The 20,621-nt window shown below is 38.8% G+C and overlaps 2 protein-coding genes across 2 annotated transcripts in view; one reads left to right on the top strand and one right to left on the bottom strand.

Annotated features, from left to right (window-relative positions):
• The window catches only part of PRDM6 (PR/SET domain 6), a 104,122-nt gene extending 91,717 nt beyond the window's left edge, over nucleotides 1–12,405 (top strand). The window contains exon 8 of the mRNA XM_050795542.1: nucleotides 5,235–12,405. Within this exon, the coding sequence (XP_050651499.1) occupies nucleotides 5,235–5,349 (115 nt within the window). The 3' untranslated portion in view covers nucleotides 5,350–12,405. The remainder of the gene's footprint in view (nucleotides 1–5,234) is intronic.
• The window catches only part of PPIC (peptidylprolyl isomerase C), a 206,533-nt gene that overhangs the window by 161,282 nt on the left and 24,630 nt on the right, over nucleotides 1–20,621 (bottom strand). The gene's annotated exons all lie outside the window — the stretch shown is intronic.

The raw sequence follows: 20,621 nt of genomic DNA, 5'->3' as shown, positions 1-20,621 counted from the left end.
TTGTCCCTCTTCTCCTCAATAATTAGTTACTTTATTCAGCATTCTTAACTATTCTCCAACATAGTTTAATTTATGGTATTAATAATGAAAATAGTGATAATTTTTGTTGCAGTACATAGGTGCAGCTTGTTCAGTGCATAAGAGCATCTGGCTAAGGGGGCAGGATGGGGCCTAAAATCCAGTCTGCACTATGCCAACCATGCTCTGCCCCCTGAGGCTGCAATAGCCCAAAGAGAGCATCTTTTTCTAATTTACCCTAAGGAGCTGCATGGGCTACCACAGTCCTAGGAGTTCCCTCTCACCAGTGCTTGTATACTACCTAGTGGACTTTGTCATTGCTCTCAGGCCTGAGCCCCATAGGGTTCCTAGATTGTGGCTTCACCACTGCTCTGGAGGAGGGTGTTGACAATGAGTGGCATGTTGCCTATGCCTTTGAGCAAGAGAGCTTTTCGAAAGCAGAGATACAGGAGGGTTCAGGATCCTTCTGGCTCCTTATATTAGAAAGGGCAGCCAGACAAATACAGTGCCAGGAATCAGATTGATTCTTATCTTGTTGCTGTGTAAATAGATTTTAGTAATTAATTGAAGAGGTTTCAGGGTCAAAATGGGAAATAGATTTCTATTAATGTTAAGGTGTTACTTATGTGTAACCTTGTTGACTCCACTCAGTTTTTTTCCCTTAACATCTGTTTTTGTCATGTTTCTAATAGAATTACTCTTTTAACTTAATTTTAATTCATCAGATTAATATTTGAAGGGTTTTGATGATTGTAATTTTCCTTTTCCAAAAGTATTTTTTGTAATCATACCTACTTTCATCTGGAAAAAAAAGGAAACAACCAAGGCTGTTGGCTTAAATTCTGTGTATATGTTTTAGTTCTTTCTGTTCCTACTCTTATCTAGACAGCCACATGCTGTAGTTTTTTTTTTAATTTATCAAATAGATATTCCCAGGGGAGAGCTGAGTGTATGCTTATTTTGAAAGTGCAAGATTTAAACATCATCTAGGAAATGGAAAGTTAAATCCTTTAGTGTATACAACCAGGTCTTTCAGAATTGATCTATCCCAAGGGAATTTTGGGAATCTTCCAACCATAGCTCATGGATATTCATCCCATGGACATTTGTAAATATTATGAAGATATCCTTTTACAAGCTTATAAAACAAACATTTTTAAAAATCTTTTTTTTTGAAAATTAGTCAATAAAATGGGTTTCTCTACAACAGTTAATTTTACTACTTCAACTAATGGGTATTGGCTTAAACAATGTTACGAAGAAGGAGAAGAATCTTGTAAAGGCACACAGCCCTCAATTGTATGTCTTGGGGAGATTCCAAATAGATGCCCCAGATGGCTCAGTCCCCAAATTGTCCCACCCACCCAGGGCTCAGGAGGCCTTTACAGAATTCTCAGGGTTGAGCTGAGATTGAGCCTGCCATGTCAGAGAAAGCCCTTTCCAACTTCTAAAATCTTCTGCTGAGAAGTGGTTTTTGAAGGCATATCAAGATTACTGCCATCCAAAAAAGGCTGCAGAAGATTTGGCATGAAGAGGTCAGAGTTTCATTCCAGGCTTTGCCTCATATCTGATTGGCTGAAATTCCACTGAAAGATTCCATCTCCCAGGTTCTAGGTAGGTGATGGGCCTGCCAGCAGCTACCCCAGGCTGTAGACTTAGGATTTCTAAGATAAAGGAGCATGTACGAAAAATAAAAATCAGAAGATCACATTGAAGGTCTTGGCTTTCAATCTGCTCTGTGATACTGGAAGTCGTGGAAAACAAGGAGCAAAACCAAGATATCATTTAACAGCAATGGCCAAGCATTTTACTGCAGGCAGGCAGGCAGGAAGGAAGGAAATAAGGAAGTTAGTTGGCAGTCTAAAAATTATTCTTTGCAACAAGGACTCCATCCTCCTTCTTACTCAACAGAGTGTCTTGATATTTCAGTGGGCTGCTCTGCTCTGCCTGAGAGGATCTGTGTGAGCTGCCTGAAGCTTGGCTTTCTGAACCTGAGAAACTGAGAACAGGCCAGAATTTTCCTTAGGAGGGGTTCTTCATTATTGTTAGAAGCAGGGAGAATCATTCATCGCTATGTTCTTGCATCAAGAAAATGGAGTTTGGCTCAGTATGAAAAAAATCAAAGGAAATTCCAAAGGACATCTAATATTTGAACAAGATCTAGGCAAAATTAAAGCAAATCCAAGAAGCAAATCAGTAAATATGCATCGAACATGCCATACATGCAAAGCCCTGCGCAATTTGGTTCAATTCAAAAAGTATTTTGTGGCATATCATAGAGGCACAGAAAGCTTGTTGCAGATTTTCTGTGGTAACAGAACTTTACATCGCTTTGTTAAGCTCCTTGTACATGTAATCCAGTCAACCATCATAGCAAGTAAAGAATGATTTCAAACTTTAAAGGTAATTAAGTCTAATTAAGATGCTCACAATGTTATAATAGAAAGAAACTCCTCACAATGAGGAATTTCTTTTTGCTGAAGTACTTGGTAGACTTTCCACTTCATTGTTCCTGAGTTACTTCCGTCAAGGCTGTGGCATCAGCACCTATGCTAAGGCAAGGCACAACGAAGGCCCTGAGTGCAAGGGCGCTTCTCCCTCCTGACTCATTACCTGCATCTTTTCTTCCTTCTCATTCTGTTACACTTCACGAAGTCCAGGCTTAGAGATGCCCCTGCCAGTCAGTCATCAGGGACTGTAATTCAGGGTTAGTTTAGATGCCACCTGGGTGAAGTCTAGCTCTGACTTCTGTTGAGTCAGTTCTGTTGAGATGAGTTTCATTAAACTATGAAAATATTTTGTGGAAGAGATTTCTCTAAAATGTAAGATAATGAACATAAAACTGAAGTCCTTCTCTTATTTTAAAAAAGTATTTTTATAGCTAGCTCTGACTTCCTCAAATATATAAATTGTATTCTTGTTATTCCCAAACAACATAGATATTATTTCTAGTAGCCTTCTTTCCTCAAGAAGGAGAAATCCCCGAGAAAAGGATCTAAATTAAGGTAATTTCTACACATCTGCTTGTATTTTTACTCACACTTGGTGTGCAGATGGCTCTAGAAATGACTTTTCTGGAATACTTTTCTTATGTACCCTATATATTGGGCAAAGTTTCTGACTATTACAACTAATTGTTCCGTGTGTAAATATCTGCAGTGCATTTAGGCAAACACTTGAGAAAAATGTGTTTTTCTCTTAATGTCTCCATCCAATCTGGATGTTAAAATATTACATCATATATAGACATATAGTATGTCTAAAATAAAATATAGACATACACTTCTGCCTTATATGAAGCACTAAACTGCCAACTCATGTGTTCCTCATATTCTAATATACAGGATTAGAAATGCAAAACCATGACCCAGGTACATTTTCATTCCTCATAATTGTTCAAGCTATTCTACTCTCTTTGAAATTGATTCTAGAGCTTCAAGATAAAAAAAAGGAATATAATAATTTGAAAGTTTGTCAAGCAGTGAAAGGTAGTATATTTTGACACACTAATCCAGTAACTAATCAGTTTTCTAATAAACAATCAGCAGTTCGCTAACGTGTCATCAGCGCTCCAGGAGCTCTGGAGAGGGGATGAGCTGCCCACGGACGTTAATGAATACACCAAAAATCATTAGGTGATCAATACTTCTGAGTTATTTTCATTGAGCTGATAGGTCTGATACATTAAAGCTGACATTATACATTTGTCAAGATCACAGTGCAGTTTTTAACAGTGGAAAAGGCTGCTAAAAATATTCCCCGAAAGACAATCAAAGAAACACAACTTCTTCCCCCGACACACTCCGCTGGTGCAGGAGCCCTGAAAAATCCAATTGCGAAGTCAAGCTCCTGCCTCCCCATGTTCAAAAACATGCAAGAATTCCCAGAGTGGATGGATGTGTCCTATTTTATAGGTACTTATTTCCATGACAGGGCTCTTAATATAATTTACTAAAGAGGAGAAGGAGAGGAATGCCTAACAGATAACAGGGCTTGTGGCTTTCTTGTCTGTGATAAGGCATGGAGACTATGTCATGGTGGCTTTCGCTGCAGCTTACATAGTGCAGGGGCTCACAAACTGGGGGTTGCCTTATTTAAAAGTGGGACAATTGTCTGTAGCTCTTCTTGAATATCTTTTTCTTCAGAGGTTTGAGGAAAGGGCATTGGGGTGGCTGAGGTGGCCTCTGAGCTGTATTAGATGCTGGGCCAGTGCTCTAGGCAGCCCAGGTAAGTAAGGTGGTGATGGAGAAGTCACTATTGGTGCTCAGCCAGCTGCCACAGTTCATCTGTGGGTGTGTGTATTTACACACACAATCACAGACAATCAGCCAGGGACAACACACACAGAAAAACAATAGGCTCCCACTAAATTTTGAGTGTGTGTTCTGCTTTTTGTAGATTGAGTAGCCACCAAGCTAATAAGTGAAGGTTGTTTGGAAGATATGGACATGGGAGATAGGGAGGAACTCAAGGTCTCTAGATTACAGTCTTTTGTTGTTGTTGTTTCTCCTTTAAGTTAAAAAGAAGAGATAAATCTTGAAGTGTGAGGTTTTCTCCTCATCAGACACACTGCCCTTAATTCTAGCCCATATGTACATCCTTTCCACTGTGCCACTGCAAATTCTAGTTTTATAAATTATTTTAACCCTAAGTTTGGTTGGGCCATGACACTGTAACCAGCTCTTGCAAAAAAGCAGCGACCATGCCTACTGCCCCTCATAGTCACTGCACTCTAACGCATTGCTTCCTCTAGTTTCCAAATTCCAAGATGTGCACTCTTTGGCTGCTGTTCTGAAGGGAGTAGAATTCCCTATTGTAAATTAGCAGTAGGTGAAATTCTATTTGTCATCAATTTCTCTTTGGGGTTACAGAGCAGAAAACTGCAGACAAGCTGCTTCTTTGATGGCTCACTCCTAAAAATCTCTTTTTGTTCTTTATCTATTTGAACTGACAGTGATCAGAGCTGCAGCAGGACAGGGCTCTCTGGAGAAATCACCTTCCCCCTGCCTATTGACAGATCCCTCTGTTCTGCATCAGACGGGCTTTGTCCCATCACAGGCATCCAGGCCTTGGAAGGAGCCACCAATTAAACCTCTTGAGCCGGTAAAATCTGAAGCCACTTTGGAGTGTCTGTTCTGATTAGGCAGGATGAGAGGAAGCCCATCACCCTGCAGGCCCCGCTCCCTGGTCTCAATTTTCTCTCTTGCCTCCACCAGGTGCGAGAGGTGTGAGAGGAGCTTCACGCAGGCCACCCAGCTGAGCCGACACCAACGGATGCCCAATGAGTGCAAGCCAATAACCGAGAGCCCAGAATCAATCGAAGTGGATTAACTGATTGACTGGTTGGAATTAAACTGCAAGGAAAGTCATGATTAAATGTCACGGACACTTAAGCAAAACCAAAGATTTCCTCTGAGCAACTTTCAATCAGTCCCAGAAAACCAAAAGCAGTAATAAAATAAGTAAGATGTTAAGAGATATTGATCCTGGCATGGAAGTCAGACCAGGAAAGAGATTATTTATTTATGACTAGGGATGAGACTTATTTCAGTGGACAACTAACCTGGGATGGTTAACATTTCCAGTCCCACCATGTATTTTGCTTTGTTTCTAAAAAGCTTTTTAAAAACTGTTATTTAATACCAAAGGGAGGAATTGTATGGGTTCTTCTGCCCACCATTGTGACTAAGAATGCACAGGGACTTGGTTCTCGTTGCACCTTTTCTTAGTAGCATGTTTCATGAGGACCCACTGTACAGCCCTTCATTCTGCTGTGTCGGTTGGCCTGGCCTGACGCTGGCTGCCCCAGCAGGGACCACAGAAGCAAAGCGAGAGCCTTCGCTGAGTCAATGCTACCTTCAGCCCCAGACGCATCCTATTTCCGTGTCTTCCATGCTCACTTCTCATGCACTTTTTACACGGTTTCTTCCAAACCGCCTGGTCTTGATGCAGGAGTCTCGAAAAGGAAGAAAATGGTTTCAGTTTCAAAATTCAAAGGAAAAAGTTGAGAACTTATTTTGTCCTGTCAAGATTGCAAGAACGTGTAAAGTGTATGGAGCTTCATAATACGTTATATTGTTCTGAAGCAGCTCGTTGAGAAACGTTTGTTTTCAATAACATTTTAGCTTAAAAAAAAGAAAATGAAAATAAAGTTCTTTGGGCTAAGGCTGGAGACAAGGTGTTAGGCTTCATGTAATTTTTTTTAGTTGTTTCTTGAGAATGTTGAACATGTAAACAAAAATAGTGCCAAACTCCATCATCAAGGCCCTTTTAGCAGTTTTATCCTTCTTCCTCATACAGATGAACCCCAGGAGTCCCCTTTCCTCTCTCCTGTGTGTGGGAGGAGCATGTCTGCAAATGCAAATGAAAATAGCCCAGACAAGGAGACTTTGAGAGGAGGAAACATGGAGAAGGTTGTGGTTAGAACAGATAGCCCAGGAGCAGCTAATTTTATCAATAGAATTACTTTTTCTTTTCTCAAGATTGATTAATTGAAAGAGAAGGAATTCTCTACACTTCACTATTCTTTGAGTGAATTTCAGCTAACCTATTGGTGGTTCAACAGTGGTGTTCAATGAAATTGGGTCACATTTATTGAAATGATCTAGTGTTGGGAAGAACTGATAGCTCCCAGCAGCATCTCAGAGACTGTCTACCTCGATGGCCAGTTTAGATAAAAATTGTTCAATTTTATCTAGCGTGTTTAATAACAATTTCTGTTTGTAAATTTCATCATTACCTGATATCAGGACATAGTCTTTTAAGGAACTCCTTGTCTTTGAGCTTTCTCATTGTCTTCCCTCAATAAAAATGAGACACATAACTGAACTCACTACTAAAAGGCAAGGATACTGCATGGTTTAGTTTAATCTATTATTATGTATCTGGCTCTCAGAAAATCTCCCTTCCCTTTTAATTTTGCTTCTCTATTCCTTAGTACTCCAGCTACCACATTTTAAATGGAATTCAACAGGGTCTAATTAGTGTTTGTATTTATTATTTATGTTTGTATATATACATATAGACACATAATAATAATCTCTAGAGCCCTGGGTCGCAAAGAGAAATATGGCTAATTCTGACCTCTGTCGCCCATTCTCAAGCTGTTCACCGATAATTTTCCTCCAGTTCTTATTGTCTTCTGGTCGTGAAAGTAGTAAGGAATCTATACTGCTGTATAACAGTAGCTGATTGAAACTATTCTCTCTGGTAGTTAGGAATGTGTTCTGATTTTACAATTCCCTACCCTAAGTGATGGAGACGTTTGCAGACAATGTGTGTCATTGGGAAGGGTGAATGAAATGTAGCCATATTAACCTGAAACCTGCAAGAAAAGGACAGATCAGCCTCACAGATGTGTAAGCTGTTTCATTTGTTAAAGTTGAAAGATTTACTCAAACTCTTTGAAAACAGCAGGAAATCACCTGTATGTTTCTAATATTTTTTGTGTGTGTGAAAAATCAGCTCAGCCATTTGCCACATTTCACAGTGGAACACCATGTATCCACTCAGTTCTCAGGAGCTTCAGAACGTGGGAGAATGAAAAGGCTTCCCTCCTCCCTTGGTATCTGGCATGGGAAGGTTTTCCATAACAATGGTCTCTCTGCCACCCTGATAGCTTTGCTGGCTGATCCCAAACTTCCACTGAATGTGGCAGTTACCTCTACTCCAAAACACTCTTCTAGTGTTCTGCTCCATTTAAATCTATTTTTATCCTCTATTATTAAGAGAAATTGTTGGCATACATATTCCACCAAATTTGGTCAGGAATATTTTCTGCTTAACAAATAGAAAATTGGATACTCTAATTTTCCAGGCATGTGGGCACATTCACAATTTTTACATTGCTGTCCCATTGCCAGCTTCTAGCAGACCAGCCTAAGCTGTCTGTCCGCAAAGACAGGCTTACACCTGGACATTGACTTGGAACCCTGAAGCAGGTACTGAGATCATTTGGGTCCAAAATGATTTTAGTCAAAGTGTATGCTGGGGAGGAGGTTTCTCTTTGAAACTTCCTAACAATAGCTTTAGCCTTTTCTATTTAAAGTGGACACACAATCCCCTGGGATACAGCAAATGGGTGGTAGAAATTGCAGTCATAAAGATTTGCCACTTTTTCTTATTAGTAACTTCCTAATTAGTAGTGCTCTAAAGAGAGTAAACACTCTGAATCACTGGGGAAAGGATATTTAAAATGAGAAAGGTAGTCTCTCAGAGCCAAATCAGGGTTTGGCTCTTGAAGCAATCCTTCTTTACTCTTTTACTTCTTCTTTACTTCTTTACTCTTTTCTGTCAATGCGGATCGAATAATAATAATTTTTTCAGAATAAGACTTTTCATCCTAGCATATGCTCATTTATTTAGCAAAGAGTCTAAGACAAAAGGTAATGCCAGGTAAATAGGATGAGAGGTGGAGCTGCAGATCTTTGCATTTCTAGAAAAATCTCAATATCCCAAGGCAAAGTTGTATTTTCCCCAGCGTATGTGCATAAATTTTTCATAAATAAGCTTTTCATTTTTGTTTTGTTTTTATCTTTAAAAATGACTTTTTTGGAGGAGATATACTTCTAAAAAGTTACTGTGTGCCTAATTAAAGCTGTAAAACTTAATCTTGTATAATTTATATAATTTGATTCAGTTGGTACACTTTTTTATTGTGTTCATTTAAATGTAGCCTTCTTGGGAAACTGTGTATAACAGAAAAAGATCATGACATCATTGTGTCCTCATAGGGCTCACAATTGAATTGTACCTTGTAAAAACTTCATTCTGGTCCAGGTATTCAAAGATTTATACAAACATTTAGCAATTCATCAGTTTTTAAATCAAATGTTCATTGTTTCATTCATTTATTCAACAAGTATTTATTGAACTCTTATTTTATATAAAGACCCCATTTTATGTGTTCATAAGCAGCATTATTTAAGTGACTATTCATGATAAAATAATACTCTCCTTCTAAGTAGCTGCTGGTAACATGGGTATTTTAGTCCTTTAGACCACTGCAGTGAGGTTAAAGATTTTGTTCCAACTGGGAAAATCTGAGAGAGGTAAATTCATCTGGGGACAAGAAAATAGCATATTGCAAAACAAGTTAAGATGCACAACTTGGTTGTCTTTCCGTAACTCACTGGGCTATTGGTTGTTAGCAGCAGTATCAAGAGACCAGGATTAGGGCCTGGGTCTTGGGTTTTTATGAACCCCTTTCAATGATAAGGCAACAAGTGGGGTACAGGGCTGGAGTTGCTCAGGGAAGGAGATCTGCGACCCTGAATGGGTAGGAGGTGCCTCATTAGTGATAAACGTTGGCAGTGTAATCCCTTTCCCCAGTGTGCAGAAGTAACATTATTTGTTTTGCACTAATTTAAAATATAAAATGCAAGTCTCTATTGAGTTGTTTAAAATGGGAAACATGACACATCTCACAAAGAGGGCATTTCCAGAACAGCAGGGTTAATGGGTCACTCTGAGTGTACCCAGCAGCCTGTGTTTAGGAGCAAATTCATTGTTCTCATATTAAGACTATGCATGCATACAGAAACCAGGCCAGGAATAAGAAATAAAGTAAATAATCACATTTCCTGAAATGTTTATCTTTTTCTTCCTTGACATGAATTTAATTTTTATTTCCCAGAGCCTTTACCAGATCCTGACATCAGATTTTAAAAGATACTGAGATAAATGCTTCTTTAAAAATGATAACTGTAAGTTACAGAAATGTCATTCGCTTGTCACAATCCTTTTAAGGTAAAGAGCTTTGGAAAATTTTATGCGGTGACTAGATACCTGGGTGATTATCAACCCAAAGTTTAAGGTTCTCCCCTCACTAGCATTTATCTGAACTACCACAAAACAACAACGCAGGGTCCTAGGAAGGCACCTATTTCAGCCCTCTCCAAGATTACATTCTGTAAACCCAAAGATCAGCTGTCAGGTACAACTGGCCGGATGGAGCCAAACTGAAAAGAATATTGCTTTATCTGTGGAAGCCTTGCCACAGATGTTTAACCTGTAGTCCCTGGCTGTGTTTGACATTTAAAGTATTTATGTAGTTTCTTCCTTTAGATAATAAATGCCAGATATTTCATCCGATCAATATGTAAAACAATAACAAAAAATATGTCAGAAAACAGGGCATAGTCATGAAACATTTGAGTTGTCTTTCCTATAGACTGAATATGCTACCACTGCATTTAGAAAGAATCTATGAAGGAAATTTTAATGGAAAAATAAGGACATTCTGAGCTTGTTCCCACAGATGTTGATGGGAATGATGATAATGATTATAACTCATATTGTGCAATTACTGTCATGCCTTGTTCTAATGCTTAATGTGGATTATCTCTTTTAATCCTTAGTAACTCTATAACAAAGATACTATCATTATCCCCTTCTCATATATGCTTAACAGTTTTAGCTTTGTAGCTTCTTTAGTTTTTTTCTCCTTCAAAGCCATAAACAGGCAATTGTTAAAAGAGGAAAATACTTCTCTATGTAAAGCTTTTTTTTGAGAACAAGAGCTTTTAAAAGTTAAGAAACACAAGTATAATTTATTTATAAAATATGTATGTGGAAACAATGCTAAAATGCTGTTAAAACATGCATCATTATAGTTGCTGATTTTGTCATGCCCAAATCTCGTTGCTGGACAGAATTTCAAATATTCTATTGCTGGCAGACATTGTTTTTGTTTTGCTAAGCAGGAAACTAAAATTCCACATTGAAATTAAAAAAAAAAAACCCTCTCAAGTGTGATATACATTAGGACAAATGGCAACAGGCAGGAAGGGCAGGTTGTGTTGGAGAGTGGCCAGAAGAGAATAAGGCTTGAACACTATCGACAGGTAAAAACACATCCTCAACGGGGCTAAGTGAAATCTCATTTTCTTTCTTTGTTCTGACTGAATGCTAAGTGAGTTACTTTTCAGGCATCAATGGAGTCGTTATGCAGTTGTATGGATTAAGAATATGGGCTTATGTGGTTAGCCTGTTGGTTTAAAGCAGTGAAGAAGAAAGACTGGTGCCATTATAGGTTTGGTTTGTCAAAGGCACAAATAATGTAGTTACATGCATGGGGTACTCAAGGAACCAGTTCAAGTTCTGGGGCACAATCTAGATGAAACTGTGAGGTTTGTTCAAAAAGTAAGTAAACAAAATCTCATCATGAACTGGCTTTACTACAAGGCAACTGTTTAGTATGATATATTGAAACCACAATGTATACTACTTTCCTCCAGATTCTGATTCTAATGGGCACATTTGTTTGTTGAAATGATAAATATATTTCCCTCGTCAAACATGGTGGGATCCTGGTTGATATTTCCTGTTTCCTGCCTTGAAAAACATCCTTCTTGGTGCCTTTCTCCCACTTTGGCACATCAATCCCAACTGAAAACAGTCTGGATATAAACTTTGACAAGTTGGAGATCTATTTCTACAGCACAACTCTTTCGTGTTTAAGAACAATTGTGCTGTATCAGGTGATTGCCACATGTTGGGGAAAGCAGCCATCTTAGAGCAAAAGTCTGCCAGCCCACAGTCCCTGCTGATCCACATGTGGGCATTGTCTAATGCTAACAGAATCAACCCTTGTAGACTCACTTTCTCTGAATAACCTAGTACACTTTTCTAGTTTCTCCCAACCTGGAGAAAATGTAGTAGCAAAAGCCAGAGGCACAATTATTCTCCTTAGCAGTTCTAAGTATTTCATGAAAAAGCCTTCCCCCAGTTCAAATGCAGAGGCCAAGGTGATGACTAACGTATTAAGGAAAACTTTGGCTTAGATCAGCAAAATTATTTTGTCAACTTAATGTCCCAAGTTAATTATTTTTATATATCAAGGGAAAGGCATCCAGTTCTGTAGGATGCTAATGGAAGTGTGATATTTAGATGCTTTTAGGACATTGTATAAATTTCTTTAATGTAGTTGTTTTAAGTTTAGGACTGTAAATGTTCCCTGCTGGAATAGAAATATGTCTGTCTCCAACTTTCCACCAAATAAAATGGTTAGAGTGAATGCCCAATTTCACATCTGCCTTTTGGAGTTTGGAAAGTTTAAACAAATCAGTTAAGAGAATGAGAAGAAGCTCACTGTGGGTGATGAGGAGGGTGTAGTTCGCTGTAAGGGCCACCGATATGACAAGAATGATTATCCTGCAGTAAGAATGGGTAAAACTTAATAAAGTTTTCTAACTTTATTAAACTCACATTATTTAATGAAAAAAAAAAACTGCAAAGGACCAATGAGATCATGCATGCTGCTGTATTCTTGTGATAAATCTGCCAGGATTAAGTTGTATAAATGAAAAAAACAGGCACACATTTAGAGATCATTGACCAAGAAATGTAAATATATTTGATTAATAAAACATTTTTATGATGACACGATCTTCCCTTGGGTTCTGTCTTTTCCAGTCCCACAGTCATTTTTCAGGCGCCATCTGTTTGATTCTAGTGTGCAGCTTAGGTAGTAGGCAGTCAACAAACTCCTGATGGGGAAGTATAAGCTAGAAAATACACCTAGCAAGCAGGAAGATTGTTAAAATTCAGCCCTGAGGTTTATTCTGATGCATTTGAGATTACTCTTTTCCTCATTCATGTGCTCACATGCTCATTCACCCAACGAAGATGGGTGCACAGCTTCTCAAGGAAACTATGCACAGAGACCCAGCCACAAATCTATGGCAGGCTGGACTTGATATTTGACCTCTAACCCTATAAACCTTGGAGCAGAGCAGAAAGCACTTGCCCTGAGAGTGGCCTGGGGCTGCAACTCTTCTGAATGTATGTGATTAGGGGACTCTCAGAAAGAAAGCCAAAGTCAGCTGTTTGTGTCTTGTTCTGTTGGAAAATAAAATTCCACTTAGAAAAAATATGTGAGCTTCTAGGAATAGCAAGAAGGACACTGATGCTGGAGTGGATTGAAAGAGGTGGAGATTGCAGGAGGTAAGGTCAAAGAGACAAAGTGCGCTGGACCATATAGAGCCTTGAAGACCATTGTGAGAACTTGGCATTTCCCCCGAGTGAGGTGGGAAAATCTCATTTTGAGCAGAGGCAGGATGTTATCTGACCTAAAGTGATAATTTTTGCTGCTCTGTTGAAAATAGATTGTGGGAGAACACAGACTGAAGACAGGAGATGGTTAAGAGGAGATTTCAACGCAGCTGAGAGATGGTGGTACCTTACTCTAGGGTGGTAATGGTGAAGGTGGCAGGAAGTAGTTAAATTCTGGACATAATTTGAAGATTGAACAGTATTTGCTGATGGGTGGGATGTTGGATATTAGATAAAGAGAGAAATCAAGGATCACTCTAAGACTTTTGGTCTAAGCAACTGAAAAGGTGGAGTTTTTAGATTCGGGGTTTACACTCCATTTTGGGTTACTTGTCCGTTTCCATAAGTACCAAGACTATTCCAGTATCATAAACGTGCAAATGATAGTGCATACCAGGCAGCTATCTTACAAAACTGTTGACTGTCCCAGAGTAGCTTAGCACCCAGCCCCACCTGGAACAAAAAGTTGAATTTCATCTTGCTTCTGCTGTAGCACAAGGTTATTCCATTGCCCAAGAATGACATGCTGTTTCTTGAGAAACAGCACTGCATCAGAAGTGAAGATATACTTTTGAAATAGTAGCACTCTCCATCCACGGGGCACCTGAGCCTCATTCTGGATATTTTTTAAGGAAAGGGTACTCTGGGAATATACATGGACTCTTTTCTCTGTCTAGCTTATTTCTTTCCTTAGGCTGTAGGCTCAGTGTGGAAGGTAGTGCCAACCACAGGGGTGGTTGATGGTTTTCAGCCTCATGGGTTGGACGATTCTGAGTACCTTTAATGAGACATTTTGTCTATAGACAACTAATGTTTGCCATTCATTCATCCATTCATACATCCTCTTGACAAAGAGTTTTAAAAATCTATGTGCTAAGGTGCTTATATACAAAAATGAATAGGACTTGGTGGGTTAAAAATCTGGATGAGAGAGAAAGACATGTAATCAAGTAAAATATAGAGGTTGTAGGTAGCTATACAGGAACCACTGGGGACAGAATTGAGCAAGTAGTCAGTTCTTCCTGGAGGGAGGAGGTCTGGTAAATCCAAGGAGTTGCTTTCTGAGATGTGAGCTGAAATGAACAGAGACGAGTGTTTGAATCCCCTACTAAACAGCGACCATAAGGTACTGTTCACATGGGCTCATTTGGAAGATCTGCCAACTATGTTGATAGCTATCCAGTATGCCCTTCTGTGGGACATTTGTCTCACATGTGAATCAAAGGTTTTTCTGTTATTTTATATAGAGAGTTGTTGTTATTCCTGTGTGAATAATACTATTGCACAGGGAAACTAAATAATTTTCCAAAGGTCAACAGCAAACATGGTTCATGGCATTGACCCAACCTGTGGATATTCTTACCTTTTTGAGGTAATGGACTTCTTCAGCAATGTGATTTTAAAATAAACTGCTCCACAGAAAAGTTTCAGAAACATGCCAAACTTTATATTGAATTTCAAGGAGGGGAGGCTGCACTCCAAGACCCCTAAATATATGATCTTGCATTTGGAATGGTGCTTTTCAGTAGTCAATTATAGCTTCAAAAGACTGAGCAGAGATGAAAATAAAAGACCCCTAGTAGATAGTAAAAACAGATGTATTTCTTGATGACTCTAAATAACAAGGAAGAACAGATTGTTGATTGGCTCACTCTCAAAGCTAGGGAGGCAAGGGACTAGGAAGCAGAAGCTTCTCTCCCTGTTTATGATTTAGTATGAGGCCCATAGACACCCAGAAAGAAAACCAGCCTAATCAACCTATTAGCGAGATCACTTTGTTATCATTTACAAGGGTAGCTCATGGTCAGGCAGAGATTTTCCCCGCTTGTTATCATCCGAGATTATTCCCCTTTCCTATCCTCAAGTTAAAAACAAACCTGCATATATAGAAATTATGCATGACATGTACCCAATTGTAAGGAGATACTAATTATTTGGAATCCCAGTCATAACCAAAATTAGTTATTTGACAAATATCAGGTAAAACAGAACATTTAATTCCAAACTTCTCATATAATAAGGAGTAATCTTATAGGGTCTTTCTTTTTTCTTTCAGTTTCCCCTACTCTCACGTAGCATGCACGCGCGCGTGCACACACACACACAAGAAATATTAATAATAATCTATTTTATTTTTAACATCCATAATAAGAGAATTTCAAGCTTCCATTATTTATATTCTCTTCTGAGTTTTTACCATCTTCTTTGCCATTTGCAGTGGGTTGAATGGTGCTCTATGCCCACAAGATAAGCTATGTCCACTCAGAACTGTGAATTTGACCTTATTTTGAAAAAGGGTTTTTGCAGATGTAATTAAGTTAAGGATTTTGAACTCATCTTGGATTATCCAAGTGGGTCCTAAATCCGATGACAATGGGTCTTTAGAAGACACAGAAGAAAAGAAGGCATACTGAGGGGAAGTCCACAGTTGGAGGCAGAGATTGGAGTTATTCATCCACAAGCCAAGGAATGTCTGGAACCACCAGAAAGGGAAAGGGAAGAAAAGATTATTCCCTAGAGCCTTTGGAGGGAGGATTGCCTTGCTGACACCTTGATTTCAGATCCCTGAAGCCTCCAGAACTGTGAGATAATAAATTTCTGTTTCAGTTATTTGTTATGACAGCCCTAGAAAACTAATACACCATTATAGTTCATAACCCAACATCTTGCAAACAAGAAATGGGTAATAGTTAAATTTTGATCAAATTCACTTTTAGGAAATTCTCTTCATCAAGATAATTTCATTTCCTCCTACTCTCATTGGTCAATAAGGCTTGCCATGTTGCTTTTGCAACACAGAATGATGATATTCTCTAATGACAACTGTTCTTAAATATGACTGCAAGTACTTGGATTTTATAGAATCTGTATACCACTGACCTCAGGGCAAAGCTCTTTTTGCAAGCTCATTTTCATTCACTCGATAATTTTTTTTTTTTTTCAATAGAGTCTCGCTCTGTTGTGCAGGCAGGAGTGCAGTGGCAGATCTTGGCTCACTGTAACCTCCATCTCCCAGGCTCAAGTGATTTTCCTGCCTCAGCCTCCGAAGTACTTGGGATTACAGGCATGGTGCACAATGTCTGGCTAAGTTTTGTATTTTTAGTAGAGATGGAGTTTCACCATGTTGGCCAGGCTTGTCTCAAACTCCTGACTTCAAGTGATCTGCCTACCTCAGCCTCTCAAAGTGCTGGGATTACAGGCGTGAGCCATGGTAGCTGGCCATTGATTACTTTTTTAATCAGTTCAGGCTGCTATAACAAAATGTACTAGACTGTGTGGCTTACACAGTGGACATTTATGTCTTACAGTTCTGGAGGCTGGGAAGTCCAAGATCAAGGTGCTGTCAGAGTTGGTTCCTGGTGAAAGCATGCTTTCTAAGTTGCAGATGACCGCTTTCTCACCACACCTGTAAACTGGGGCTTCAACATACAAATTTTGGGGGCACAGAACATTCAGTCCATAACACTGACAGTTACTTGATTTTTAAAATTTTATTGTTTGCAGAGCATATAATGGCAGACAGCATATATGTAGCACACCGATTTTAGACATATATTTAAAAGAGTTATACATTTTAAAATAAAAAAATAAAACATTTAAAAATTAGTCATAATTGTTTTCATATAAACTATAGGAATGATAGTGTCTGTAAACTTTCCCCAAATTATCTTCCTGAAAATGCATGTGGTCATCTGGCTTCATGATAGATAGCTTGAGCTGTAGGTCTGTTTCTTCATCTTGTCAGTTTCTTTTCTTTTTCTTTATTTTTTTAAAGAATTTAAACTTTATTTAATTCAAAACCCTTAATCCCCAATTGTAAGTTATTGGCAATGGCAGCAGCTATTAATCGCTCTGTGAGAGTTGTTGACATTCAGGTTAAACACGAACCCAAGAATTAAGGAGAAATTTTGCGCTGAAAATTACTGTCAGCACTCTGTTGGACTCTAACCTGAAGAACTCTCATTTCAATTTGAGAGTTAAAAGCAAATGATTTCCTAATCTACTCTAGTTGTATATGGCTACAGAAGGTACTCCTTCCTGTTTTGTTGTAGCATTTGTTTATGGTTTTAACATATGTCCAATAATACAGCATTGCGTCTTTTTCCCTCCAACAAATGATAAAAATGATCAAATGCCAGAAAAACTTGGCAGTTAGACATTTGCGTTCCAGTTTCGTCTTATTAAGGAATTACGGTTTCAAATTAAAAATTATAATATCTTAGCATTGATTGTAGAATCAGAGTGTTCTCAACTGTTTGACAACACAACCACAGAGCTCATTTGAGCAGTCCGTATAAATACAGCCCACTAATATTAGGTACACTTAAAAAAAAGCATCACTAGGATATTAAATCTTGGGATCAGGGTGCAACTTTTTGAATCATGGACATGGCCTTCTATTTTGTCCCTCTTTGTAGTCATTCTCTTTGCCATGTGAGCTTGTTGTTTGGGCCACTAAAGAGGTGGAGTCTATTTTCCTACACCTCAAATATGGGCCACTTTTGACTTGTTTGGCCAATAGAATGTGGTGGCAGTGACAATGTGCTGGTTTTGAGCCTAGACCTTGAGGTTTGGCATGTTTCTGCTTGCTCTCTTGCACCCCTTTTATTGCCATGAGAACATGCCTAGGGTAGTCAGCTGGAGGAGGAGAGACACTTGGAACTGAACGAAATTGCCCCAGTAGCCCCAGCTGATTGCCAGCCAACCCCTAAATCTATATGAGCCCAGCCAAATTCAACAGTGCCACCAAACTAATCCCCAAATGATTCCGGCTGCATAAGTGGTATGTAAATTGTGCTTGCCACCAAGTTTTTGTGATCCTTTGTTGCCTGGAATAACTATGGCAATAGATCATCAATACCATACCCAACAGAGCTTGGCATGGAGAACCAGCATGCTTGTATTTGCCATTGCCTTTTTATATGGCTCATGCAAAAGACAGTCAGTGGCTGTGAGTTGATTATGTTTACAGTTTTCATTATTTTCTTCAACATTTAATTAAGTTTTGGAGGCATATTTTTGGCCACCTATTGTTCTTTGCGAATGAAGCTAGATATGGATTGACACTTAAGGACAATTATCTTACCCTTATTCTTGCCGCACGCATAGCTAGCGCCCCTTCAATACTCAAACTAACTCATCTTTCCATTTATATCACAGCTCATAAAATAATTATTAACAAAATCTCTTCTGTAGTATTTTCTCTCACTGTTTTTGTTTGTTTGTTTGTTTGTTTTTGAGATGGAATCTCACTCTCATCCAGGCTGGAGTGCAGTGGCGCAATCTCGGCTCACTGCAACCTCTGCCTCCCAGGCTCAAGCAATTCTTCTGCTTCAGCCTCCAAGTAGCTGGGATTACAGGTGCGTGCCATCACGCCTGGCTAATTTTTGCATTTTAGTGGAGACCAGGTTTCACCACTTTGGCCAGGCTGATCTCAAACTCCTTGACCTCAAGTGATCCACCTGCCTTGACCTCCCAAAGTGCTGGGATTACAGGCATGAACCATTGCCCCTGGCCTGCTGTCACTATTGATTAGAACAAAAGATCATCACATTTCTCCCCGATATGTATTACACATATGTTGAATTTGTACACTGTATGGCAGTGGTTTTTTCCAGCTGTAAGGTGAAATATCTTTGCACATGTTTTGTTTACTTACTTGAAAAACATTTATAAAGCCGGTACCTTGTGCCAGGCACTGTCCTAAGTGCTTTACAGTATTGATTTACTTAGTCCTCTTAGCAGCTCTAGGTAGGTACTATTATTATTCCTATTTTACACATGGGGAAACTGAGGCACAGAGATGTTAAGTATCTTTCCCAAGTTCATCTTGCTAGCAAGTGGTAGAGTTGGGATGTGGATTTGCTGGAGTCCACTCCAGAGTCTGTGTTTTCCATCACTACACATGATAGTAATTGCTCCTCTACACTTCATGTCATTGTTATTATGTGAAACCCATGATACCATTTGAAAAGGGAGCTTCTCCAATAGCTTGTTCTGCCTTCTTGCCAAACACAATATCCATCAGTAAGTATATAGCTGGCTGTACAGGCTTATTGGCAATGGTGTGACTTGTTTTGCTGTAGAGAGGGACACTTTAATTTTTTACTGGAAAGTATTATTTTGCACTTGTTTCAGAAAAACTCTGTTGGTTTATCAGGAAGGTTGTTATGCTGTGTTTAAAAATAAGGGGAAAGCTTGAGTTACTTCATGACTCTATATGACAAAATTTCATAACAGAAACTGCACTAGAGACAAGGGATGAATGCATGGATAATCTTATAAAATCTATTGGATTTACTTGTCCCAGTCTATCTATCTATCTATCTATCTATCTATCTATCTATCTATCTATCTATCTACATATACAGAGAGAGAGGTAAAATATTTATACTTGAGTTTTGGTGACCATTTGCATTTACGTTACCCTAAGTCGTATGTTTTTACTACTATTTTATTACTTTTTTTGCATTTCAGTATACTACCTTGGTGTGTGTGTGTGCGCGTGTGTGTGTGTGTTTGAATTGGGAATAAAATTACAAAAAATTGAGAGGCAGCAGAGAGTTAAAGTTTATAGATTTAAGCCAGATTGCCTGGGGTCAAATTCCAAATTCAGCAGTTGATCCCTCCCTGACACAGTTTTCTCATCTATAAAATGGAGATAATAATAATGCCTACCTTATGAGATCATTTTGAAAATTAAACGTGTTCACTTGAAACAAGTATATCTGGCGTATATGTATGTGGCATATAATAAGTGCTTTGTAAATACTTGCCATTTAACAAATGAAACATGTATGGATAACAAAAATGAAAATGTCACAATTGTAAATAATATGTAAATATAATGAAGAGCTATACCCTGTTGACTGAAAGTTAGCTGTGACAAAATGACAACATGGAATCCTAATAGTGTTTGTATAACTTTTAGGAACATAATGGTTATTGAGGACAAAATGAATTTTTTTTTTTTTTTGAGATGGAGTCTCGGTCTGTTGCCCAGGCTATAGTGCAGTGGTGTAATCTCAGCTCACTGCAACCTCTGCCTCCCAAGTTCAAGTGATTTTGCTGCTCCAGCTTCCCCAGTAGCTGGAATTACGGGCCCCCCCCACCACATCTGACTACTTTTTGTATTTTTGGTAGAGAAATGATTTCGCCACGTTGGCCAGTCTGGTCTCGAACTCCTGACCTCAGGTGATCTGCCCACCTTGGCCTCCCAGAGTGCTGGGATCATAGGCCTGAGCCACTACACCTGGACAGAGTGAGATTTTTTAAAAACCTATAACTAACCTCACATTGCAAATTTGTGACATATATATAAACAAAGTCCTCTTATCTTTTCCTCTACTACTAGCAGACCACATTCAGGTTACTATTGCTGCATAACCAATTACCCTAAATTTTAGCAGCTTAAAACAATCTTTATATTTTGCTTGCAATCTTGTGGATAAGGAATTTGAGAAGGGCTCTGCTGGGCAGTTCTTGTTTGGAATTTTCAAGCAGTGGCAACCAGCATTTGAATGGTGCTGGATCATCTGAAACTTTGACTG

Source organism: Macaca thibetana, chromosome 6 (genome assembly GCF_024542745.1).
Source record: "Macaca thibetana thibetana isolate TM-01 chromosome 6, ASM2454274v1, whole genome shotgun sequence".
Classification (NCBI taxonomy): domain Eukaryota; kingdom Metazoa; phylum Chordata; class Mammalia; order Primates; family Cercopithecidae; genus Macaca; species Macaca thibetana.
Note: the sequence above shows the minus strand (reverse complement) of the source record. Positions and strands in the feature narration are given on the sequence as shown.